The sequence below is a fragment of the Onychomys torridus genome, chromosome 8 (assembly GCF_903995425.1).
Source record: "Onychomys torridus chromosome 8, mOncTor1.1, whole genome shotgun sequence".
Lineage (NCBI taxonomy): Eukaryota > Metazoa > Chordata > Mammalia > Rodentia > Cricetidae > Onychomys > Onychomys torridus.
The window spans coordinates 34,895,215-34,922,001 of record NC_050450.1 but is presented as its reverse complement, the minus strand read 5'-3'; the positions used below and the strand labels follow the sequence as shown (position 1 = coordinate 34,922,001).

The following is a 26,787-nucleotide window of genomic DNA, read 5'->3' as shown; positions in this document are numbered from 1 at the left end:
CATCTGTTTGGGAGGAGTCCCACTCACAGAAAACCCAGCACTATAATATGTTAAAGATTTATACCTGCTGCCTAGTACACACTGTGTTTGAATGACAGAATTTGCTTCAGTAGCATGGTTCTAGGGAAGCTAGCTTGTTTTGGGTATGGGGCAGTAGGGAAGAGGAAGGTTGTTGTTGACATAGTGAAAGATTCCCAGGGGGGATCTTCCCTCAGGAGAGACCCCGAACCCAAGGAACACACCGAAACCATCCATCAGATGCAAACAGCAAGAGGGTTTATTTGAATACACAGGTACCTGGGGCAACAAGTCTCTCGGAGGACTTGCGTGCCTTCCTAGGGGAAGGGGGACTTTTTTATAGGATCCCAGGGGCAGAAGCACAGTTACAGAAGCAAGAAGCATAGTTACAGGGTTCCCATTGGTTGATTCAAATAAGACTAGGGTGAACTTGGGGACATATGCTTAATTCTCGGAATTTGGATGTGTGCGGCTGACTTGGCCTTGTCTAGGGCACAGTGGTGTTTTTCTAGCCCAACTGTCTATTCCCCAAGGCCAGGTGGCCCATCATAGATATCCTGTTTTGACTCAATGGTTTCTCTCCCAAGGCCGGGTGGCCGACTATAGTTATGAACTCCTGTTTGGCCTTCTTCCCCTGAACTGCAGATATCCTGTTCTTTATGTTTAAGCCTTGCAAAATGGCATTACAGCAGTCAAGCTACTGGAGGGGGTCTTTCATTCCCCCATTTTCTCAGGAGCCTAATGGAATCTTCCATTTTAGGATGGAGAATAAGGGGTCAGCTCCATCTCTGACTGTCTGAGCCTCTGATATTGCTGGGTTAGGACCAAAGCCTGGACAACAGAAACCCTATCCTTGACGAATTGTACCAATCTGTTGAGACTCGAATAGTTGTTGTCTCTGTTTTAATCTTTCTCTCAATTTAGCCATGTTATCCCTGACTACTCCAGTATGATCTGCATAGAAGCAACATTTTTTTATATATCTCAAGTCATTTTTTTTATCATCATTTAAGCCTTTTCATCCTCAGATCTTCATAACTTGCTTTTACATGTTCCAGTAACTTACATTTCATAAACTCTCCTTCTTTTCAAAATATTCCTTTTATATTCTCATATCTAAAACCTTTACATCTTAGACCCCATATAAACTCTATTTATATTCAAACCTCATAACTTAAAGTTCCATTATACCTCAAACTACTTCCTCAGACCCAAAATATCATATACTCAAACCCTCATGACATGCTTAGGCCATCAAATAAACTGTTTCCTCAAACCAAAAGTAAAAGCATTACATCCTCCTCTACTTGGAATTTGATACAGTTTTTTTCTCCTTATCTTAACCAACAATAATTTGTAACCAATTCTCTTAAATAATGGCAAGTATTTGTAACCCATTGAACTCAAATGACCAAAACCCATGTAAATTTTTCTTTTTCCTGTGGAAACAAAAGCATAATGTATCTTGGACTGGTAATTCAACATTTCTTTCTTTTCAAGCATATCAGGGCAGAGAAAGTTAACAAGGGTAGCTGCTGGCTCACAGTGAAGAACTTGGCTTAGGAAGGAAGAGAGGGGGAGCGGTAAGCGTAGAGTGTGTCCTTTGCAGCCAGTGTTCCAGCTGGTTAGGAACCCCTCGGATTGGGGTCTGGAGGTTGCAGGGAATCCAGGACGAGCCCCCAAATATTGTGGCCATGTCACGAGACCCCTGAGCAAGACCACCACAGTGAAGCTGGTGATTGGGGCCCTGGGGGGGGGGGGGCTGGATACTTTGGCTGGTTCATCGCGCTTTCCTCGTAGGCAACCGGCAATTGGGGAGGGAGCCGGAGTCTCCTCCTCCCGCTGTCTCTGTAGGATGTTCGGGGGCCGCCGGTCCCTCTGGTGTCGCCGCGGGGGGGGGGGGGGGGGCGCTGTGGCATCTGTGAGCGCGGGCTGAGGGCGGTGGAGGCGGGTAGGGAGGGGAGCCGGGGCCGGGGCCAGGGCCGGGGTGGAGCGCTTCTGAGCCGCGGTGCCGCCGCCGTGTCCGCTGCCTCCCGCGCGCGCTGGCCCGGCTTGCATTCCCTCAGTGGCAGCGGCGGCGGTGACGGGCTGGTGGCTTGCGGCGGGGCCGGGCCGGGGGCGGCAAGGGGGGGACCGGAGGGGGGGCGCTGGCGCTCCAGCGGCGGCCGCTCCTCTCTGCGAGGTGCGGCACAAGTGCTCAGAGCCCGAGCAGGGTCGCGGGCACCTGCGGCATGGTGCGCGCCTTTTGGCGGGGGCGCGCAGCGGGGACGGAGCGGGGCCGGGGCCGGGGACCGCAGCTGCATGCCGGGCGCTTGCACTCGGGCTCACAGTGCCCGCGGCCGGGCTGGCCTGCGCCCCACCGCCATCATCCTTCTTGCTGGCCGGTTGGGACGCCCTGAATTGTCGCCTCTCGGGACGGAACGCACTTTCGCTGAGTCCCCGCGAGCCTGCTCCCAGGCGGGCGCCCCCTCCTTTCTCCCTCGGCCGCCGGGCCGCACTCTCCTAGGCTTTCTCCTCTCCTCTTTTCATGTCTGACCAGTGGTCAAGCGTGAGGCTCAAGGGGGTGGTGACAGTCTGTCCCATGGCTGCTTCTAGGAGGAGAACGGTTAAACAAGGAACAACAGACAAACAAAAGTAAGACTGACACGTGCTGCGCGGCTTCGGCTCCAAACCGAAAGCAAAAATTACCAGATGCACGCAGACAGACAGACAACACTCAGACAGGACAGGGATGACAGACAGACAACACTCAGACAGGACAGGGATGACAGACAGACAACACTCAGACAGGACAGGGATGACATATACCAAGGCTGTCCGGCTTACCTCCTGACGGTGGGTCGGTGGTCCCAGGGGAGGGGTCTCAATCTCGGTGGGACCTCCATATGAAAGATTCCCGGGGGGGGATCTTCCCTCAGGAGAGACCCCGAACCCAAGGAACACACCGAAACCATCCATCAGATGCAAACAGCAAGAGGGTTTATTTGAATACACAGGTACCTGGGGCAACAAGTCTCTCGGAGGACTTGCGTGCCTTCCTAGGGGAAGGGGGACTTTTTTTATAGGATCCCAGGGGCAGAAGCACAGTTACAGAAGCAAGAAGCATAGTTACAGGGTTCCCATTGGTTGATTCAAATAAGACTAGGGTGAACTTGGGGACATATGCTTAATTCTCGGAATTTGGATGTGTGCGGCTGACTTGGCCTTGTCTAGGGCACAGTGGTGTTTTTCTAGCCCAACTGTCTATTCCCCAGGGCCAGGTGGCCCATCATAGATATCCTGTTTTGACTCAATGGTTTCTCTTCCAAGGCCGGGTGGCCGACTATAGTTATGAACTCCTGTTTGGCCTTCTTCCCCTGAACTGCAGATATCCTGTTCTTTATGTTTAAGCCTTGCAAAATGGCGTTACAGCAGTCAAGCTACTGGAGGGGGTCTTTCAATAGAATCTTATATTGGAGAATATAATAGGCAGGTGGGAAATCCAAGGAAGGAGACAGGAAAGAGAAAGGTTTTCAAAAAGGAAGGAAATGGAAAGGATAATCTACAGGCTGTGCATGGTGATATTTTATTTGTGCTGAAATGTGATTTTATTTGTATGTTAATAAATAAAGTTGCCTGGGGATCGGAGGTCATAGCCATTAAGCAGCAGTCTGGCAGTGGTAGCACACGCCCTTAATCCGATCACTTGGCAAGCGGAGTCTGTGTGTTCAAGGACACAGCCAGCATGGAGACACACACCTTTAAAGTACCAACCATAGAGACTTCGAGGTCTGTATAGACAGGAAGTGATGAGAAAGTCATGTGGTTGAGTTTGGAGCCAATGAGAAAGGCAGAACAGAAAGTCAAGAAAAATACAGATAAACAGGAAAAAGGTCTCTTTCTCTGGGGAAGGACGGCAGCGAGTGGTAAGAAGGTGGTCTTAGCTCTTGGCTACTGCTCTCTCATCTCTGGGCTTTTAACTCTGCATTTGGCTCTGTGTTTCTTATTTAATAAGACCGTTTAGAATTACATATACAGCTGTGTGGTCATCTGAGCCTGACAAGGAGCATTAAGAAGAGATATGGGATAGGAAACTTGGCCCTATCTACTTTGTGTTCAGTAGGAGCTGAGACCAAACTTCCTGCTATGTGGTGGTAACAGTATGGGGCTGGGGGATGTCTTTCTATATACACTGTGAATGTCTGTGTTCCCACTGGTTAATAATTAAACTGCTTTGGCCTATGGAAAGGCAGAGTAGAGGCAGGTGGGAAATCCAAGGAGGGAGACAGGAAAGAGAAAGGCAGAGTCTGGGTGGAAGCCAGCCTGCTGCCCAAAGAGGAACATGCCAGCAGACTGGTAAACACATGGCAAAACATAGAGTAATAGAAATGGGTTAATTAAAGATGTAAGAGCTAGCTAGCAAGAGGCCTGCCATAGGCCATACAGTTTGTAAATAATATTATGCTTCTGAATGATTATTTTATAAGTGCCACAGGACTGAAGGAACTCAGGACTGCAGAAAACCCTGAACTACCTTTGGGACCCAATGTGGGGCACGAACCGATGACCCTGGGTTTAAGAGTCTCATGCTCTTCCTACTGTTCTAGCCAATCTTGAGCTACACTGGCAGATTCCCGCCTCCATACACAGAGGTGTCTCCAAGCTTTGTAGCACACTGCATGGTGGAATTAACTTTAGCTAGTACCAGAGAAAAAGGTTTCTGGTGTACACACTGCTGCATGGAGGGATAAACCCACTGCTTCCTAGATTTGGCTGTAAATGTATCTCTGCCATGTTGGGAAGCTGAGGGATGCAAAGTCAACAGTTAAAGTCACCACACAGCTTAACAGCTTAAAATCTCTCTTAGTCAGAGTAGGATTATAGTTTCACAATAAGACAGGTTCATATGGAATAAAGCTCTTCATGGTTTACATTATGTGTAAAAATGTATATAGGCTTGGAAGAGAAGATAGATAGTTATATAAAAAAAATAGGTAATTTTAAAATATAAAATCTTTAAAGAGACAATGAATGTAAAATAAAAATAAGCCATTTAAAGTGGAAATCACAGAGTATGGATTATATTGGCTTTGGGATTTTTAACTGCAGAATACATTGGATTATAAAGGTTGCTGAGTTAAACCAATATATACATATTTTAAAGGTATTTTGACTTCAAAGTTTATCTCTAAGTATACATTGTTCTGGAAAAGAGGTTCTGTTTTTGTTTCCACAGAAGATGAGAACCTGTGGATTGCTCCCAGACTAACTACCATGACAGGCTTAGGGGCCCAGGCACAGCTTCTGTGACGGTTTACTGGCAGGCAACACCTGGATCCAGGAAAAGACGTAAGCTAATACCACCCAGGGACGGTCCAGCATCTAAGGGGATGTAGCTGACATCCCATACATTCCAACCACTAAATAAGATCCTCAGATGTCCCTCAGCCTAACACACACCTATTTTCCTCTTACAGATAACCCTAGACAAAGGTCAGCCAATCAGGGGCCTGAGTCCTAGAAATCACCTAACCCCAACCTCTGCTATAGTAAAAATGCTACTCTACCTGGGCTTAGTCAGAGCTTTCTGCTCATACCACTGTATCCAACAGACAGAGTCCAAACTCTGAGTTTGAAAAAAAAAAAAAAGGTTCTTTGCTTTTGCATATGGGATTTGGTCTCTGTGGTGATCTTTTGAGGGTGCTGGTGATCTGGGCATAACAATTTTCTGTCTCCATCTATTTTTTTTTGGGGGGGGGGTTTGAGACAGGGTTTCTCTGTGTAGTTTTGGTGCCTGTCTTGGATCTCTGTATATAGACTATGCTTGCTGGCTTTGAACTCACAGAGATCCACCAGCCTCTGCCTCCCGAGTGCTGGGATTAAAGGTGTGTGCCACCACCGCCCGGCTCCATCTATTCTTCACCTTGTAACTTTCTCAGCCTCATGCCCTTTTCAGCTACCCTAGTTGACTCATTACTGGCTCTGACAGCAGAGCATGGTTTTGTGCTTCAAAACATCCTGAAAAGGGCTCTGTGCTGCCCTGGGATCCCGAGTACCCTGTGTAGTCACAGACCAGCTAATAAAGACTTTCTATCTGCTTAAGACCATGTCTTAGCAATGTTGTCTAGTGAACACCCCACAAAATTGTATTGCACAACTACCCAACTCTGAAAGCCTGCATAGGCCACTTAGTACACTAGAAAGGGGCATCAGGGCATGGAGAAGCTCAGTTTTGGAAGCTGGCATCCTCTCCTACATTTCTGCAAGCAGAGACTCTAGCTTCATTTGCTTAAACTGTTGCACTATTACCATGGGCTGCAAATAAACGTTTATCAGGATGGTTTAGTTGAATGGCAGACCAGTGGGCATAATTAGTCAGCTTTCCCTTCTGCCTCTGCACCAGGACCCTTACTGGGCTCTATCTATACTCTATTCTTTCTGCCTTTCAGTGTCCTTCATCTGCAGATTTTGTCCAGGTATTTCAAATCCTTAATGCAGGAACCATCTGAAAGTCAGCATGGTCTCTAGCCTGGAATCTGAACTCCAGTGAAGGCCTTTGCTGAAGCTGTAGAGATAGTCAGAAATTTCATTCTTGCTGTTTGTGCTTGCTTCTTTGTTTTGGAAAAAGAGACTCCCTATATAAACCAGGCTGGCCTGGAACTCACAGAGATCCGCCTGCCTCTGCCTTCTGAGTGCTGGGTTTAAAGGCGAGTGCCACCACCACCCGGCTTAAATGTTTTGTTGTTGTTGTTGTTTTAAAGTGTTTTCTTAAGAGTCTTTAAGTCAGTGAATAGATACTATCTTGCAGAAGATTGTAGAACCAGGGAGACTTAGTTTTCAAACAAAATACTTGAAAGTGTAACCAGGAGATAAGGTTGGAATTACAGGAGAGACTTGTCTTTATCCATTGGCAGCTCTGGAATTCTATCAGCATCAGAGGGTTAGAAGAAGCTGGAGCTCTGCTAGCTAACTGGTAAGCAGAGTCTTCCGCAGATTCTTGCTGGAGAGAAGCAATCAGGACAGTGCTCCTTGGAGTTTCTGTATCAAATGTAAGTACATATGGGGTAATGTGGGGTTGTATGTGGGACATTAGGACAATGGGGGGGCAATGTCTCTAGACAATAGGGAAGCTCAGCATCCAAGGAAGTTCTTTGGATTATTGGAAGGTAAAGCCTCAGCCACGTGGTGGTGGTGCACGCTTTTAATCCCAGCACTCGGGAGGCCAAGGCAGGCAATCTCTGTGAGTTTGAGGCCAGCTTGGCCTACAAAGTGAGTTCCAGGAAAGGTACAAAACTACACAGAGAAAACCTGTCTCAAAAAAACAAAACAAAACAAAACAACAAAAAAAAGGTAAATGTTAGTTATTTGGCGCTAGAAACACGTCCCGAACACAACAAGACCACGGAAGAGTTTTATTAAAGTGGATAGAGGTGACAGGCCTGGGTGAAACACACACGTGGGTGAGGAGAGAAGGGGGAGAAAGGGGGGGAAGGAGGAGGAGGAGAGAGCCTGAGAGCCTGAGAGAGTCATGCAAGGTGGTGCAGGCTTTTTAAAGGTTGGGGCCGCGCATGCGTACAGGGACTCCTGAGGGCACTCCATGCATGCGCGTAGAACATGGCTGCGCGCGTGCTTTATGCAACCACGTAAGGCCAGAGCCTGAGATGGCTATTCTACACCAGAAATAGTTAAGCAGTCCGCCGGGCAAGCCCAACCGTGTAAACATGTAATTGTCTATCAGTAAAGCCTCATTTAAATGGAATAATGGACTTTTATGGATGAGTTATTACAGCCTTCTATTTTAAAAGCATAATTTATTTTTATTTTATGTGCATTGATGTTTTGCCTACATGAATGAGGGTGCCATATCCCATGCAACTGGAGCTATGTTGTGAGCTGCCATGTGGGTGCTGGAAATTGAACCCAGTGCTTTAACACCTGAGCCATCTCTCCAGGCCCCTATTAAAGCCTTTCTTAAGCAATGTTGACATGAGAAATAAGAAGAAACCTGTAGAAAACAGTCGGGTACTTTTAGATTAAGCCCTATATATATAGGCCTGTATCTGTAAGTGATGTGTAATTATATATAACATGGAAATGGGGAAGTTAGGGCATAGATATATTTTCAGTCTTCTTCCTTGATTTTTGTGGTTTGCAAAGTAAAAATATTTGAAGAAAGAGTTTGTTTGGTGGAAGAGGGGAGCCCCACAAGAGCTGCTGGAGTTGAGGTTCTGTGTTGGGTTTGGCAGCTTGGCCTGGCCAGAAGCAGAAAAGTTTTGCTTAGTTGGAGTGTTGAGGGGGAAAGAGGTGTCCACTGGGGGGTTGCTGGGCAGCTTTTCAAGTTTGGTATTAATTTTCTTTTTAAATTTTTAATGGTCTATTTATTTTTATTTCATGTGCATTGATTGGTGTTTTGTCTGCATGTTATGTCTGTGTGAGAATGTAAAGTCCCCTGGGACTGGAGTCAAACACTTGTGAGCTGCCATGTGGGTGCTGGGAATTGAACCCAAGACCTCTGGAAGAGCTGCCAGTGCTCTTAACCACTGAGCCATCTCTTTGGCTCCTGGATTTAATCTTTCAAGGACTGGGAAGTCCCTGAGTTCTGTAAGTAATGGGGGAGACATTTAGAGAAAAGTTTGAGAAGGTTTTAAAAAGGTGTTCATTTATGTTGAAAACTGGTGCACTCCTTCCCCAGAATGCAGGCTCTGGTGCTTCTTCTCAGGCTGTCTGTCTGAATCTCACTCTCCAGGAGCAGGCTGACCTTGATTGCAGAGATCTGCTTGCCTCTGTCTCCTGAGTGCTGGGATTAAAGGAGTGGACCACCACCACCTGGAGAGACAGGGGCTCTTATAACCCAGGCTTTCTTCAGAACTGAAGCATTGCTGAGGAAGACCTTGAACTTCCCGCCTTCCCTTTCCCAGCTGCTATGATTACTGACATACACCTCCAGGCCTAGTTCATCTGATGAGGAAGATCAAACTCAGGGCTTCCTGCTCCCTAGACAAGCTGTCTACCAGCTGGACTGTTCCCCGGCTTCCAAACTGTTCATCCTATCATTAAAAAAACCTAATCCTGGGCTGGGCGGTGGTGGCACACGCCGTTAATCCCGGCAGGCCAACTCAGCTTTCACTAGTTTTCTGCATGTGACACTTTTCTCTTGGTGCACGCCTTTTATCCCAGCACTCGGGAGGCAGAGGTAGGCGGATCTCTGTGAGTTCAAGGCCAGCCTGGGCTCCAAAGTGAGTTCCAGGAAAGGCGCAAAGCTACACACACACACACACACAAAAAAAAAAAAAAAAAAACAAACAAATTCAAGCATGTTGTCAAATCCCAGCCCCTGGGAGACAGAGGGAGGAGGAGGGAATCAAAATCAACTGTGCTTCAGTGTGAGCTAGAGGCCAACCTGGGCTACTGGGGAGTTTGCACAAAAATCACAAAACTCACTAGATGGTGGTGGCACACATGTTTTATCTCAGCACTAGGGAAGGAGAGGCAGACAGATCTCTGAGTTCAAGGGAGCCTGGTCTACAGTCTGGGACAGCCAGGACTATACAAAGAAACCCTTCTCAACCGCACGCCCGTCTCCCTGCCAAAGAAAAAGAAAAAAAACCCAAACCTTTTGATCACTGCCTGCTACCTGTTTCTTTCCGTGTGTGTATTTGTGTGTGTGTGTGTGTGTGTGTGTGTGTGTGTGTGTGCCTTCATGTATGTTTCCCTGTGCCCATGTTGTGTGTGTGTGCATGCGTGTTTCCCTGTATATATGGTATGTGTGTGTTTTCAAACTCTGGCGATATAGAAATATGGACTCTTGTCTAAGACAGCAATAAAATAGTTGATTATGATCCAGTTTCAATGATCATGGCTATGGGACATCAATTCACCATGAGTGACATTCCACAATGGAAAAATTTATATGAGCTTCCTTCTCTCTTAGGTTTATCTATTTGTTTATTTGTTGCAAAGGGTCTCACTATGTACATCTGGCTGGCCTGGAGCTCAGAGATCTGTGAGCCTCTTCCTCCTGGTTGTGGAGTAAAGACATGTGCCACCATAGTTGGCTCTTTGATGTGACTGTTTTCTGTGTGCTGGAGACGGAAACCAGGGTCTCTCTGCCACTGACCTCTAAATCAGGTTTCTAAAACTTATTTTCCACTTTATCTTGAGACAAGGTACAGTAAGATGCTATAAAAATAACTAAATCAAAAACTAACCAACCACTTTGGTGGGTCAAGAGATGAGGTGGGGCTACAGCAAGGCAAAGAGATTTCTGGTCATAAAATGCTGCATTTAGTGCCTTCCCAGCCTCAGAGTGGGTGGAGCCAGCTGAAGCCAACCCAGCCTGCATTTCAAGTTTTATCTAATACTAGATTGCTAGAAGCTGAGCTTAGTAGCTAATGGCTATTCAAAGATCTAAGATACCTTGAGATAGCTTTGGCTCTGACCTTCAGCATTCTCTCCCTCTCCTATCAGGATGCTGTTGTACTCAGTCAAGGTCACAGTCTTAGGGATTTTGAGCTCATGTCCAGCTGCTTAGACATCTGCTGTGTAGAGAGGAGAGCTTCAGTCCACAGACCCTCAGTTCTGGGTTTTCTGCTATTGCCTAGTTTCTGTTTCCTTACATCCATTTTCACTGATGTCTCCAACATGAGAAGGTCACCGGCACTGCAGGTGCAAGGTCCTCTGGACCAACCATACCCTGACCTTTGCAGCGCTGACTTGGGACCATTGCCAGTGCCTTTACCATTGTTTAACCTTGACTTTCAGGCCCTCCTTGTGTTTATGCTCTTGCTCCTTGAGCTGATTCTGCCTGTGTGTGTGGACATGTCTTCTCTGTTGCCACTTTGAAAGAAGGCCATTCCCTGGGCCCTGCCTCAGCACACACAAAAACCTGAACAGCCTCAGTAAAGGTATTCCCCATTAGGACAGGCTTTTCCCAGTATACCTACCTAGTTCAGGCTTCTACCTATCAACTGCCATTTCTAAGGCAGTTACTCCAAAGTGTATGTTTATCCCAGACCTTCCTCCTCTGTGTGGTCCCAAATATTTCACATTGAACATGACTGAAACCCAGAATATCTCCTCCAAAGCCTGAGGTGGGAGCATCTCCTCCTTCTCTGCTGACAGACCCTCCTGTCATGCACAGCTCAGGCCTGAGGATCTCATCCTCTTTAGACTGCCAGCCTACAGGAAGCCCAGTTTGCACTGCCTTCTGGGCACACAGACATGAGTGTCTTGGTTTCATTGATGATGTTGCCTCCTGTTGTCTCTTCCACACTGAATTCCTGCCATGGATCCTAAGGTGTCTGTCCTTGTTTGTTTGCCTAGCAGTCAGAGCAGTCCCCAGAGGGCACCAAGTCCTGTCACCCCTAAACCAGAGCAATGACTGTGTCCTTGTGAAAAGAGAGTCCTCAAGAAGTGTCTCCTGAGTCCCATACCCAGCCTGCCCCTTGATCCTGTGCATTGCTGTCCCTCCCTGCCCCCTCCCCTGCCACGGGCACTCTCCTGCATCTGGACCTTTGCCCTCCCTCTTTCTTCTCCTGTGACACTCTCTCTGGCTGGCCTCATCTTTAGCTTTGCTCACATCCCACCTTCTCTGGGAAAGCATTAGAAAGTCCATGTAGCCTGGCAAACCAAGTTAAAATTGCATCCCCCCTCCATCCTACACTAAAGCTGTCGCAGCTTGCTGTCTGCTGTCCGTGTCTTTCCCCTTTGTTCACGTGTTCATCCAAGAGGAAGATGGTTAAGACTGCTGTCTGTCTGCAGCCCTCCTCCTGTGTGACTTAGGGTGAACTCTTTAACCTCTCTGAACTACCTGCTGAATTACATTTTTAAATGTTTTTCTTAACATATTACTTTTCAAGGTAAATACAAGCTTCATGCCTGTGGCACACACCTTTAATCCCAGCACTCAGGAGGCAGAGCAAGGTAGATCTCTGTGAGTTTGAGGCCAGCCTGGTCTACAAAGTGAGTTCCAGGAAAGGCGCAAAGCTACACAGAGAAACCCTGTCTCAAATCAAACAAACAAAAAGTACAAGTGTCATGCGATCAGGGGTCTTTAATTCCCAAATATATACAAAATTCCTAGAATTATATATAATTCATTGTAGCTATGAAATGTAAAATCAGTAAACATTTAGTATTCTGGTAGTGTTTGCTATAGTAAACATGAATATCTTATAGTTTTATCTATCTACCTTTCTGATTTCATATTTATTTTAAATTATGTGTACATGCATATGCCTGTATGGATATGTTCATGTGAATACAGAAGACTTCTCAACTGTCAGATCCTCTGGAACTGGAGTTAAGGGTGGTTGTGACCCACCTGAATTTGGTGCTGGGAACCATACTCAGGTGGTCTGCAAGAGTGGTAGACTCTCTTTACTGTGAGCCATCTCTCCAGTCTCAATATTAGCATTCTAATGTGAGTAGGAATGAAGGGAAATGCCTAACTTATATGGTAAGCAGGTTAGCAGGGGGCTATGGGACACTAGGAGACCATTTGGAGAGGATTTTTGGGGTCTGTTTATGGATAGTGGCCTATGATAAAGTGGCGGGGTTGAGGTGCAATGGAGTGATTCAGTGAGTACCTAGTAGTGCAGGGGGCCAATGGGGTCTTGCTTTAGTGAAAATAACATCAACTGAAGCAGTTGGACTGTTTCAGAGAGGACAGCAGAGGCTAAGTTGGGGTGGTTTGGGCTGTGTGCTATCCCCACATTCCCACAAATGAAGCTCTTTAGTAAGGAACTGGGAATCCTGGTCTCATACCTGAGTCCTGTCATCACACAGTATTCCCCTGCAAGTGATGAGTAACCTTCAGAGGATGCCAAAGATGACCCTAAAATGTAGTGACTCAGGAAGACTGCAAAGCTCCAGTTAACAAAGAAAACTTCCATCATCCTGACAAGGCTTGGGGATCAAGGTGCTTGGCCAACCAGACACCCGAGTTTGATCCTGGAATCCTAATAATGGTGGAAGGGGAGAAACACCTCTGATAGTTGTTTTCTTCTTCACATGAGTGCCATGGCTGCACACGTTCAAGGACAATAGTGGAGAGTTTATGACAAGAGTAATAAATAAATTGTAAGAAATTCCACTGGGTTATGTCCTCTGTGAGTGTTAGGTACAACAGCTAGTCTTGTGTGAGACAATGCACTAGTGTTGGGAAATCCACCCCTAAGGATTTGTAGTTTTTATTGGCTTAGCTCCTCAGCTCCCATCTTCATCCCTTTCTCACTTCTGATACCTTCTGCCCTTCACCTGTCTCCCTTAAGCTCTTAGCCTCTACTTTGGTTTGCTTCTTTGTGTTTTTCATCTTTTATAGCCCAGGTTAGCTCAGAATTGCCAGTCCTCCTGCCTCGGCTTCTCCAGTGCTGGGATTACAGAACTGTACCTTAATCAGTCTACCTGAGTGTGATGGCACATAGCTTTAATCTCAATACTTGAAGAGGCAGAGGCAAAACATCTCTGTGAGTTTGAGGCCAGCCTAGTCTACATAATGAGTTCTCATACAGCCAAGGGACCCTGTCTAAAAAAATTTTCACTCACTTGTACTAGCCACATTTTAAGTGCTAAATCAGGCTACAACACTGTACAGAGCTTAGGCAAAATGACACCTTCATCAGAGAAGGTTCTATTGATGAGTCAGGAAGATTGTCATGAGTTTTAACTTTTTGTGAGGTTCTAGGTATATGTAGTGTATGTATGTATATATATATACACTATATATACTATATATACATGATATATGTATATATACATATATGTATATATATGTATATATACATATATCTTAGAGAGACAGAGAAGTGATGGAGTCGGGGAAACCTTGTCTCAAATAAAAGGAGAGGGCTTCTAGAATATTTCAGTATTCCTCATTTGGGACTTCTCTACTTTTGGGAGCTCCTTTTCACTTTTCCTTAGTAAATTATTGTTAGCTCTGCTAAAACAAAGAGAAACAACAATAAAGCTTCTACTTGGTGGCACTGGCCAGGAGGGGAGAGATGCAGAGACCAGGCCATCACAGCCACATGGAAGGATGTTCAGGACACAAGGTCGTGATAGCCATGAGCAACTGAAATCTGGGAGACGGGCAGGATGGCTGCTTTAGACTGCAGGTGATCCAGGGGAAATGTCCCAGACTTTTAACCAGCGATCAGTAGGAAAGGAGAAAAAAATGAAAACTGTGTGTGGGGTTAAGGAACAAGAGCCAAGACAGAATGCCACCCAGACAGACAGTAGGAGATGAATTGGAAAGAGATCCCACATGGCTGTGGGACAAGAGTCAGGAAAGCAAATCTGAGCCCTAGGCAGGGACTTTGTCAAAACACTGGCTAAGGAATTGGGTTCCCTGCTCCTTGAGAGAGCTGAGGTGGGGTTGTCAGAGGGACATGACATGGTCTGATTACACATTTACCATCTGTCTCATTGTTTGTGAATTTGTTTGTTAGTTGCTCACATACCCGTGTAAGTTGCTTGCACAGTTCTGCAATTTTACATCCCTATTGTTCTGAATCATACTTCCCCATACTTAGTTTATTAATAAAAACTGCATTTAAATAAAAATCTTTTCAGAAAAGCTTCTTATATTGGGATTTGGCCTGGTCATAGGTCACAGAAAAACTAATATTGAAAGATGTTGCCTTTCCACTGAAAGAGGCATGTTTAATTCTGTGTGAGCTGCCGTAACATTGGTTCTCCTAGCTTTTCACTGTGAAATGTGGCCCTTGAGCCTGAGAGATGTCTCAGTAGATAAAGGCAATTGCCACCTATCCTGGGTTCAACCCTCAGAACTGGCATTAAAGAAGGAGAGAACCTCCTCCACATAGTTGTCCTCTGTCCACATATGTCCTATAATATGCTCATTCACTGCCTGATGTAAAGGATATTTAAATGTAATTTTTAAAAATTCAAAAAATGCTGCTCTTATTCCAAAGGAAATAAGGGGTTATTGTGATCCAAATTGGAGTGACCAAAGCTCAGAACATGGTTAGTTCATCATGCACAGGTTAGTATATCATGTATAGACAGGTTACTTTATCATGACTATCATGCTCTACTGAGGAGGAGGTTACATGAAATTTTATAGTCCCCAAACAAAAGGAAGTCATAAATCAATGCATTTCCCAAGTATACTGGTGGGACCACCAGGTAGATGGGACGGACACAGCAGAACACAGAACTCTCTTTTTCTAAGATTTTGAGACAGAGTTTTTGATGTGTAGCCCTATTTGTTCCATAACTGGATTTGAGATCAGGCTGGCCTCAAACCCACAGAGATCAGCCTCCCTTTGCAAGCTGTGGGTTAAACATGTAGGTCCCAACAGCCTGGCCAGAAATCTCTTCCAAACATTTCAGGTGTTCTAAAACTCTTAGCTTTAGGGTTGGTGGAAGGTGGCTGTATGAAAGTGTAACAATACATTTTCCACAGGCTTTTCTGATTGTCACAAGGATATTACCTGAGATGCAGAGGTTGCATGGGTACTCAGAAGACCAGAGAAAATTTAAGGCTCTTGAACTACAGCTTTCCATCCTTCCACAGTCTCCCTGCAGTATCTTCACAGTGTGAATTCTACGGGGAACTACAGCTCAAAATTTGTTGGCTCAGGTGGACTCTAGTATGTTCTTCTTAAGCATGTAAAGACAGAAAGGAAAAAGATTTCAAGCTACCAGCAAGGTGCTTACTCCATGGTAGACCTCACATATTACTCAATTGTATTCTAGCACATTGAGAAGTTTTCCTTTGGGAACCTGGAAAGCTATTAACTAGGACTGTCTGTCCCTTCATTTTATGAGCAAGTAGGCCACAGGACACCCTGTGAGATGGCTAGGTGACAGTGAGCTTGTGTCAAGAAGGGAGCCAACTGTGGGAGACAGTGAATGCCCAAGTACAGGATCCTTTCTCAATAGAACTCTAAAGAGACAGAATGGTTGGTATCGTGTTCTACCAACTATGTGTCAAAATGTAAAATACTTCTGTCTTGTGTTGGTTTTGTATGTTCTGAAGTTGTCTTCTAAGAAAGAAGTAAGGTTTTCAAAATGTCCATCAAAGTCATTGCTTCACTAGAGTGGCAGCATTAGTTTTCTGGTCTCTTCTCAGTACGGGGCTGTTACTGTGGATGGTGCAGGGCCCAGGCCTGAAGATGCTGAGCCATGGAGGCTTCATGAAAGCCATTACTAAGACTGGTAACAGGGAACACTTTCCTCTCTGAGAGGAATTCACGGAATCTTCTGACTAGAAGTGGAATTAATGAAGTACTAGGCAGGGTTACTCATGTTTTTATGAGTAAAAAACAATTAAGAAACAAACATTGAAATCCAGATGTTGTAATCTGAAGTCAGGTAACATCATTCATAAATGGGCTTAAAAGTAGCAGTCATAGGGATTCTGGGAGGATTCGGTTCCTTTGAGTAAATAGACCATTGTTTCCTTCACAGCAGATTCTACAAAATCTGAGTAGACACTGGTGCTATTTTACCTCTAGGAAATCTAGGCATGGACGGGGTCTGTGAATGGAAGGTTTTGATCTGTACCTAGTGCTTTTCTAGTTATCTCTAGACATCCCCCAGGAAGGTGTGGTCTCAGTCATTATGTGTGGAAGTATGAGAGATGCTTTATAGTCGCTCCATCTTGCTAGTGTTTTTTGGTTGAGATTCAGGGACTAACCTACTGTAGCTCTGAGCAGATACTGCTCTGTGTCCACTAGGGGGCAAGTGCATCCTTGTCGTTAGAAGGCTGGTCTCTGCTTAGAGTTCTACCAGAGAACACACTCTTGTTTCTGCCTTTAGTTTTCTCTGTTTGCTGCCTTATCTGTCTCATGATCAGAAGTGAGATTGCTGGCTGAATGTGAGGAAGGACAGAGAAAGAAGAGGCTGTTTGGGAGGACAGACATCTCTAGCATAGAGGCTTGTGTGATTCATAGTCAGAGTGAAGCCATGCCCCGACACAGTGTGCTGAGTGCCATAGCTAACCAGTGTCTTCTCGTTGTCCTTCAGGTCAACACCATGATGCATCCTCAAGTCTTCATTTCAGGCCTCATACTACTTCTCCCAGGTAAGTGAGTAGGTGAGCTGGGGAATGCTGAGGAGGCTAGAGCTGGCAGAAGAGATGACAATCTTCGGGCCTTTTTGATTTTGGCTTATGTCGTGAGCAGAGAATCAGGATAAATTGTAGCTCCAAAGAACTTTCTTAACCTGTATCAATTTCAAAACTTATGGCTAAATAAACGTGATCCCCAAGAACATGTCAGTCATGAGGTGAGAACACATGCATTCATGTGATTGACAAGTAAGAGTGAGTACACATATATGAATGTGATAAACAAGTATGGGGTGAGAGCACATGTATGGATGCTATGGACAAGTAAATCTGATTGCATGTAAATTCAAGTTATGGACAAGTAAGGGTGAGTGCACATACATTCATGTTATAGTCAAAGGTTAATAAAAAATTACAAACAGAGCTTTCCATACATGATGACTACTCAAAGTCAGCCTTCATTACATTTCTTTGTGTATTTTTGCTTTTTAAAACCATTTTCATATATTTAACTTAAACATTCTAATGCAAAGTGTTTTATGAAAGGGGAGATAGAAGGAATAATATAATTGATTTTGAGACAGGGTCTAAATTAGTCCAGGCTGGCCTCCAACTTTATAGCTAGCTGAGAATCACCTCAAACCTTTGATCCTTCTGCCTCTACCCACAGAGAGCTAAGATCACTGGTGAAAAATAAAATATATTTCTATGACTTAATTGCAATTATATTTTATTTGTGATCGTAAGATATTTTGTTGTAGAATATTGTTTTAAGACATGTTACATTTGTTTACGCTGTGGAACATTTGTTTTTTTGTTTTTTCTTTTTGGTTTTTCAAGACAGGGTTTCTCTGTGTAGCTTTGCACCTTTCCTGGGACTCACTTTGTAGCCCAGGCTGGCTTCAAACTCACAGAGATCCGCCTGGCTCTGCCTCCCGAGTGCTGGGATTAAAGGTGTGTGCCACCACCGCCCAGCTCAATTTTGTTTAATGATACAAAGATGTGTTGGGTTCTCTTATGTTGCATTTGTTTAACTCTGTGAAGATGTGCTTCTATTGAAACATCTGATTGGTCTAATAAAGAGCTGAACAGCCAGTATCAAGGCAGGAGTAAGGATAGGGAGATTGGCAGGCAGAGAGAATAAATAGAAGGAGGAGAAGAGAGAAAAAGAAAGGAGCAAGAGAACAAGGAGAGCAGGGCATTAGAGGCCAGCCACCCAGCCACACAGCCAGCCATGGAGTAAGACTGAAAGTAAGATATACATAGTAAGAAAAAGAAAAGGCCCAGAGGCAAAAGGTAAACAGGAAAATTTAAGTTAAGGAAAGCTGTCTAGAAATAAACCAAGCTAAGGCATTCATAAGTAATAATAAGACTTTGGTGATTTATTTGGGAATTGGGTGGTGGGCCCCCAAAGAGCAAAGGAGCTAAAAGAGGCCTGGTAGGGGTGGCACAAGCCTTTAATCCCAGCACTTGGGAGGCAGAGCCAGGTAGATATCTGTGAGTTTGAGGCCAGCCTGGGCTACAGAGTGAGATCCAGGACAGGCTTCAAAACTACACAGAGAAACCCTGTCTAAAAAACAAACAAACAAAAAAAAAAACAAACAAAAACAAAACCAACCCCCCCCAAAAAATATTTAGCAAAATCAACTAATGAGTGTCCCAGTAAGAAATCCACTCATTATAGAACAAGGAGTGCACTTTCAAGGTCATGTCCCAAACTCACAACCTAGGCCTTTTTGTTTGTTTGTTTCCTGTGCTGGGATCCAACACAGGGGCTAGCATGGGCTAGCTAAGCACAGTATTATTGAGCTGTATCCTCAGCCCTCAGAGTTCCTTTAAAGGCCACAATGGAAGCTATTAGTATTAGAAATGTTATTCCATCGTCTCCAAAAGAATTATATTTAATCATTTCAGTTTTAAAATTGCATCATTACATTATTGGTTGTGTATTTTCTGAGTATGTGATCTTACTTTACTAGTTAGTAGGTCTTGCTCAAGTTCTGGAATGTTACCAACTTTTAAGAAAGCACCTCTGCTTAGTGTGTGTGTGAGTGTGTGTGTGAGTGTGTGTGTGTGTGTCTGTCTGTGTCTGTGTGTGTGTCTGTGTGTGTGTCTCTGTGTGTGTCTGTGTGTCTGTGTGTGTGTCTTGAGAGTCAATCATAAAATTCAGAATAAGCCTCAGTCTCTCCTTTCTGAAGACTGACTTTGAAGTTACTAAGGTTCTGCCTTGAAGCCAACAATGCTTTTCCAAAGCCCTGGCTCTGCTCTTTGATTAGGAGAGGTGGAAAGAGTTAGTGATTTTGTTGTCATAGCACTGTGGGGAAGGAGGAGGAGGGCTGGTTTGAGACAGGCTCTCCAAATCCTAGGCCTGCCTTCAAGTCCTTAGTTAGCTGAAGCTGACCTGAATTCCTTATCTTCCTCCTTCTTCTTCCCAAGTTCTGGGTTTACAAGTGAGTTCTGGGTTTACAAGTGAGTTCTGGGTTTAAAAGCATTACCCACCGCCAAGCTTCTGATATAGAAAGTTTAATTTTTTTTTAAAGATTTATTTATTTATGATGTATACAGTGTTCTGTCTGCATGTATGCCTGCAGGCCAGAAGATGGCACCAGATCTCATTACAGATGGTTGTGAGCCACCATGTGGTTGCTGGGAATTGAACTCAGGACCTCTGGAAGAGCAGCCAGTGCTCTTAACCTCTGAGCCATCTTTCTAGCCCATCACTTCTGATTTTTTTTTTTTTTTTTTTGGAGCTGAGGATTGAACCCAGGGCCTTGTGCTTGCTAGGCCAGCGCTCTACCACTGAGCTAAATCCCCAACCCTGCGAGAAAGTTTTAAATTTTAAAGAATGAAACATTTGAGCTAGTCTCAGTGGAGTATGTTTAATACCCCAGCACTCAGGAGTCAGAGGTGGGAGGATCATGATTTTGAGCCAGATGAGGTATAAAAAAACCCTCTCTTCAAAGAAAGTTACTCACTGAAGTTGAGGAAAGAGAAGAAAAGCTGCGTGAATATCATACCACAAAGAAATTGTTTTGTTCTCAAATGAGTCTATTAAGTGATCAAATTGAGAAAGAATATGTTAAGAGACAACTGTTTACAGTCTTCAAATTCAAGCTGTAAAACTGGACATGTAATCATAGGATTGGGGAGGTAGAGGCAGCCCGAGCTCTGGGAGTTTGAAGTCAGCCTGGCTTACACAGCAAGTTCCAGGCCAGCCAAGGCTACAAAGTGAGACCCTGGCTCAGAAAACCAAATGATAACAGCAAACATTAAGTTGTCATTCCCTCTAACCCCTCCTCATACTCCCAAAACACCAATGATAAAGAAGGACTGGAGCTGTAGTTCAGTGGACAGCACTTGCCTCACTTTCATGATACCCTAAATGAAATTCCAGTTGAATAACCACTACCTTAATTTTTCTGAAAAGAAATAAGAAAAAATTATAGGAAAATGTTGGGTACTAATTCTCCATTTCTTCTCCCTCTCTTCTTTTTTCCATCACAGGTGCTCTGGGTTCTTACCCAGTAGTGGAAGGTGTGGTGGGTCACCCTGTGACACTGCCATGTACTTACTCAACAAATGAGGGAATCACTACCGCATGCTGGGGCCTTGGCGAATGTAAATCTGTTTATTGTGCTAGAACCCTTATCTGGACCAATGGATATCAAGTCTCCTATCAGAGGAAGAGCCGATACCAGCTAAAGGGTCATATTTCAGAAGGAAACGTGTCCTTGACAATAGAGAATGCTCTTCAGAGTGACAGTGGTCCATATTGTTGTATAGTGGAGATTCCTGGATCTTTCCGTTATGTGACCTATTCCTTGGAAGTTAAACCAGGTAAGCTTTCTGTATTTCCTTTGTTTATTTCTTCAAGTGACCCTAGTCCTCTGTGTGCTAATATTTTCTGTTTTCCTCTAAGAAGGAAACCGAAAGTTGCTATTAAAGTATTTGTGTATAGGTGGAGAGTTCTGAGGGTTCCCTCCAACACCTGTTCCCTGTCACTCAGCAGTGTAGTAACAGATGAGCAGCAGCTGCTAGTCCATAAATGACTCTGACACACAATTCCCTCCAATCAGCCTTATTAGAATGAGGAGGCCCCAAGGCTGAGATCAGACCTTCAGCTGGGAGGGAGAGCATTAGACAGAAACAAGACCATCTTTGAGGTTCATCCCTTGATGGGGTGTGAAGAGGTTTTCAAGGAAGGAGGAGCTTCTCTTTACAACCTGGAGAGGAGTTTCATTAAGAGCAGAAATGTGAGAGGGAGAGAGGGAGGACTAGAGAGAGATGGCTGCCATGACTGGAATGGCAGGTTTACAGAGAGCAGCCTGCAGAATAATCCTATCAGCATTCCCCCTGAGCAGCCTCAGGCTGGTCCCCAGAACAAGGAGAAAGTCTTGACTTGTTACATCTTTTAGTGGTGGAGGTGTTAGGTGCTAGGTCTCAGGATAAAGGCTAACTAAGGTGTTTGTTAACATATCAAAGCATACACTGGCTGCCATTCTCTCAGCAAGGCCAGCATGTGGCACACCCACCCCTTCCATACATTTTCCAGTTTAGGGACTGGGCTGGGCTGCCCCTCCCCCAGCTGCTTTTGCCTATGTAACCCAGTCATTTTGGTTAGATGTGCATGCCCCTTTGGCCCCCACTCTTGGCTCCTTGCTTTCTCCTCTCCTCACGTGGTGAGTTCAGGTTGCTGGTCAAGTTCACTCTGGATCCTTCCGGATGCCTCTTCCTGTTTTCTCCCTCATACCTACAACAAATCATCTTTTCCACCATGGGTAGGAGTAGTCATGTCTTCCTTTTGTTTCTTTTTTTTTTCATTCAGGAAGGAAGTTTCCTATCATGTGATTTAGTTTACCATAGCATAAGTGACAGAGAGTTTTGAACAGCCAGATGTTGATTAGGTCCATAAATCAGGGGCTGCTGTTAGGAGATTTAGCAGCCAACTCTTAACTGTGTCAGAGAGCAGCAGGGAGGTGGGGTTGACCTAGTCAGACTCTGGCATTAGGGGATCTGGTCTAAAGGTACAAGCCCATGTTCTAACAGTAAGAAGTTTGTGAAAACCCCAAATCTGGACTCTTTTTTCTTTCTTTCTTCCTTCCTTCCTTTCTCTCTTTCTTTTGTTCCTTCCTTTCTTTCTTTCTGTTTGTTTTTTTTTCCAGAGTTTATCTGTGTAGCCTTGGCTGTCCTGGAACTTATCTGTAGATCGGGCTGGCCTCCAGAGTGCTGGGATTAAAGGACTGTACCACCAGCACTAAGTCTTACATTCTCCTAGAGGTAGATATGCTGATTTTTTTTTTATTTTACATTGACTAAAAGAATAGGCTCATGAGGACATCCTGGCTTCTGATGCTGTACCTAATCTCTTTTTATGTAAGAGTCTACACGGACAATAGAAATCAATAGTAGATATAATAGAAATAATCTGTCTCTATATTTTTAAATTAAGAACATTGTTCTGTAGTCTGTCAGCTTCTAGACTTTGTTATTCATCCATCCATCCATTCATTTATTTTTGTATTTAATTGGATTTTAAAAGTGCATTTATTATTGTGTGGCTGTGTGTGAATGATGGGTATGTGGTGGGTTTGCATACCATGATGAATTGCTAGAGGACAAACTTGTGTGGTTGGTACTATTGTTATACCCTTGTGTGAATGTAAGTCAGTTGACCAGGTTTGAAAGTCAAGGGCTTCCACCCATTGAACCATTTTTCTGGATCTCTGTTTATTGATTGCCTGATTTATTGATATTGACACTAGGCCTTGCTTTGTAAATCAGGTTGATGTGGAACTTCTTGCTCATGCCTTAGCCTCCCCAGTGTTGAGATAATGGGCATGTGTGACCACACCTCCTTAGGATAAAGTCCATTCTGACAGGCAAAGAGCTGCCTTGGAAAACTATGCCTGAGAGGCAACTTAGGGAAGCCAGAAGAAGCTGGTCATAGAATGTGCAAATACAGATATACAGAGATGGCATTGGGGGAGAGACATAAGGTGTTAAGTGGTTATCACAGGTGTGAAATTATATTACTTATCTGGCTGAAGTTGAATGGTTCTGGCCTTCAAAGGTACCCACTCACATGAGAATAAACCCACGTTCAAATACACACACACACAGAGAGAGAGAGAGAGAGAGAGAGAGAGAGAGAGAGACAGAGACAGAGACAGAGACAGAGAGACAGAGAGAGAGAGATCAGTAAAAAAAATAATAAACTACCTTATTGGATGTCTAGAAATTTGTCTAGCATGCCTGAAGAGTTGAGTTCTGTCCCAGAACTGCAAACACACAAGAACCAAGTGAGGGCTGTGGTTGTAGCTTGGGAAATGCACTTGTCTACCACACATTCCTGCCTAAGACTGTGGGGTTAGAACCACAGCACTAGAAGGGGATAGGCACGGCATGACACAATAAAGTTACCAATTCAGTTGATTAATTGAAGGTTTCATGAAGCTTAGAAATTCGTCAACAGGTCAGTGTTTACAATGTCCCTGTCCAACCCTCAGTGTGTCCATAAATGAGCCAGCAACACTGTTTCCTCCTTTAACAACCAAATCTACATCTTCTCATGGTTTTAACACACACAGCTTCATCTTCAGGTGTCCTGGGAACCTCATCAGCTCCTTTGACTTTCCCATCTACATGGGAGAAAAAATTTCCCAGAGCAAGAGAAGCAAAGCTCCCGAGCTGGTGATTCTTTCCTGGGTTTGTTCTCACAGTGATCTTCTGACTAGATTGATCGCATGCTTGCTTTTCTCCACCTCAGAGATGTATACTCTCCAGGGAGGGTGTGTACTGTGCTCAGGCCTCTGCCCACACGTTAGACTGGACCAGCAAACTAACCAGACCAGGTTATAAACAGACCCCTGCTGCTGGGAATAGTTCTATTGCAGCACAGCCACACCCACTCCTTGCTCCGTTGTCAGCAGTGACTTTCAGATTGATTGACATGAGTGCTTGCTCCTGAACACCTGTTTTTGTGTCCCTGAAACAACAATCCTTTCATCTGACCCTCTACATAAAAGAGGTTTGGGGTCCAGTGAGATGGCTCAGTGGGAAAAGTCACCCACTGTTATACTTAATGACCTAAGTTCAATTCTTGGGCCCACATGGTAGAAGGAGAGAAGAGACTCTGAAAAGTTATTCCCTGGCATCCACATTTGTGACATTCCACAAACACACAAATAAAAGATAAATAAATGTAGTGAATATAAGGGGATGCTCTACTCCCACTACTTCCCTGCACATAGTAGGAACAATGCAGTATTTTCTTCTATTCACAGTAAACACACATGGGACTACATTGTATAAAGATAAAGAGTTTTCAAAGCATTTAATTCTCATTGTCCAGGTTTCATTTTGTAGTCAGCACAGTCAAGATCAAAGGGGATTACTTACAGGGAACACATGTGTCTGCTGACACAGACAGTATGAGTCCTGGATGACTGTTTGATCCCAGCACCACTTTGCCTTAGCTCCTGTCTAGGAACTCTGCACACTGAGACCATCAGTAGCTGTTTGGATCCTTGCAGCACTTTGGATGCTGTTGATTTGTGAATTGTAAGTTGAGCCTGCCTAATCCTAACATTCCAAGTCTACAGTGCTCCAAAATCTGGAAACTTTTGAGTATGGATTATTCACCTTGAACACTAAATATCATGAAAGTATCATGTGCAGAATTATCCACAGTGTATAAAGTTACCTTTTAAGCTACATATGTAAAGAGTAATTATATGAATGCTACATCAATCCATGTTTATACTTGAGCCCTACCCAATAGATATTATCTATATACATATTCCAAATATTTAAGGAAGATTTAAATTATCACACACTGGGTACCAAGCATTTTTGGATAAGGGGTCTTCACCTGGTCTGTCTTACATTGGAAGGAACCATAGACAATATCCACTGTCTACCCAAATGTGCAAATCCCATTAAGTTGGGGTTTGTGTGGTATCTGCATGCTAAGATTCAGGGCTGTATGTTGTGTCCCCTCAGGACTGACTGAAGTGACCATGCTGGGCATGGAAGCTGTAGGTGAAGTCAGTCACCACTGAGAGCAGTTCCAGCACCCCCCATACCCTCTCAGTGTCACAGAGATGCTTAGAGATCTGAGGACCTGACATCTGTCATTTATACAATGTGTCCTTATGAACATGGGCTCTGTGCTCAGCTCCATGTGATAAGTGCAGCTGCCTCCTATTGGTGAGCTGTCTCCACTGCCATGCCCAGTCTGAGTTGGTCAATGACAAAGAACAGAAGTTCAGGAGAAGAGCCTCTCAGGACAGCCTCTCACAGGTGCTACAACAGAAGCACTTGTCTATTCTTGCTTGACTGATTCTTCTTTGTTTCAATTCCTAAATGCAGAAATTCCCACAAATCCTCCAACAAGACCCACAACTACACGGAGACCCACAACTACAGCAAGACCCAGGACTATTTCAACAAGACCCACAATTACAACAAGACCCACAACTACAGCAAGACCCAGGACTATTTCAGCAAGACTCACCCATGTACCAACATCACCCCGAGTCTCAACCTCTCTTCCTCCAACACAAACACACCCACAGACTCACACAGCAGGTACAAGCCAATGTGGTTCAGGACCCAGAGACCTTCTCATGACAGTTGGTAGGACACAGACAGTAATCAAGCCAGAAGTATAATATAGGTGAAGAGGTTTTAGCTGAGCCCAACAACAGCTTCACAAAGTCTGTAATTTTCCAGTCATAAGTTACATTCACCCTCTGCTGTGTAAGAGCTTGAAGATGGAGGACACCTGTCTCTCCATATCAGACTCCCAGGTGATTCACTAGTAGCCAGACTTAGGTGGATCACCGATCTAGGAAAGCTGATGAGGATGGGAGGAATCTGGTCCAGCTGGACATGACTTTCTGATGAAAAACTAAGGACTGACTGAAAACTAGGGTCAGCATAGGGAGACTCTTGACCACTTACATCCATTCTGGAATTGGGTCATCCAGCTGAGTCCATAGTTCAGGGAAGCTATCAGTTAGCATTTCATGAGCACCAGGCAGTATGCTACATGCTTCAAGATGCAAGTTTAATTCTCAGACACTTGTGTTCTATATATCTGTGACCTGTCCCTATTTTACAGTGACAGGAACTGACAAAGTCAGAAATCTCATGGTGGAAGTTATGAGGAGAGAAAGTGGCTCTGACTCTGTCCCTGTTAACTTGGGTTGGAAGCTGGTTCTCTGATTCTGATGCTTGGAGGGTTTGTAGTATTTCCACATCCTCATGAGCAAGGCATCCTAACTCCACCATTTTAAAGAGGCAATGGAGGACTTGTAAAGTTTACTTTAAGGATCTCTCAATTTATTCATGTAGCATGAAAAGTGCAATATGAGTGCTTTGTAGGGATGGAAAAAACTCATCAAATTCAAAGGCTTTAGGAAATGATTTAACATGCTCATGCCTTTGAGTCATATTAATGGGTAGTAACTTGACTTACAAGAAGTTTGCCATCCTGAAGCAACTTTATGTTTTAACCTTCTACATCTAGGATTGAAAAGATAGCTATGAAATGGGTTCTCGAAGCTTCCTAAAACGTGTTCATCCCTTGAGGTAGGGCTGGATCCTGACAAGTAGAAGAAGCCACACAGCTTTCTGTCATTGTTGTTGTTGTTGGAGTAATCTGATGGGAGGTATTTATATCCTGTCCTCTCATTGGCCTTCTGGTACCTTCAAGCAGGAGGACTTTGAAGGACTGAGATACACACCAAGTG

General features: G+C 44.4%; 1 protein-coding gene across 1 annotated transcript in view; it reads left to right on the top strand.

The window, feature by feature from the left end:
• Positions 1 to 3,873: 3,873 nt before the first annotated feature.
• LOC118588635 (T-cell immunoglobulin and mucin domain-containing protein 2-like) overlaps positions 3,874 to 26,787 on the top strand; it is a 29,521-nt gene continuing 6,607 nt past the window's right edge. The window contains exons 1-5 of the mRNA XM_036195206.1: positions 3,874 to 3,923; positions 6,912 to 7,046; positions 16,990 to 17,047; positions 20,537 to 20,869; positions 25,403 to 25,621. Of these exons, the coding sequence (XP_036051099.1) occupies positions 16,999 to 17,047; positions 20,537 to 20,869; positions 25,403 to 25,621 (601 nt within the window). The 5' untranslated portion in view covers positions 3,874 to 3,923; positions 6,912 to 7,046; positions 16,990 to 16,998. The remainder of the gene's footprint in view (positions 3,924 to 6,911; positions 7,047 to 16,989; positions 17,048 to 20,536; positions 20,870 to 25,402; positions 25,622 to 26,787) is intronic.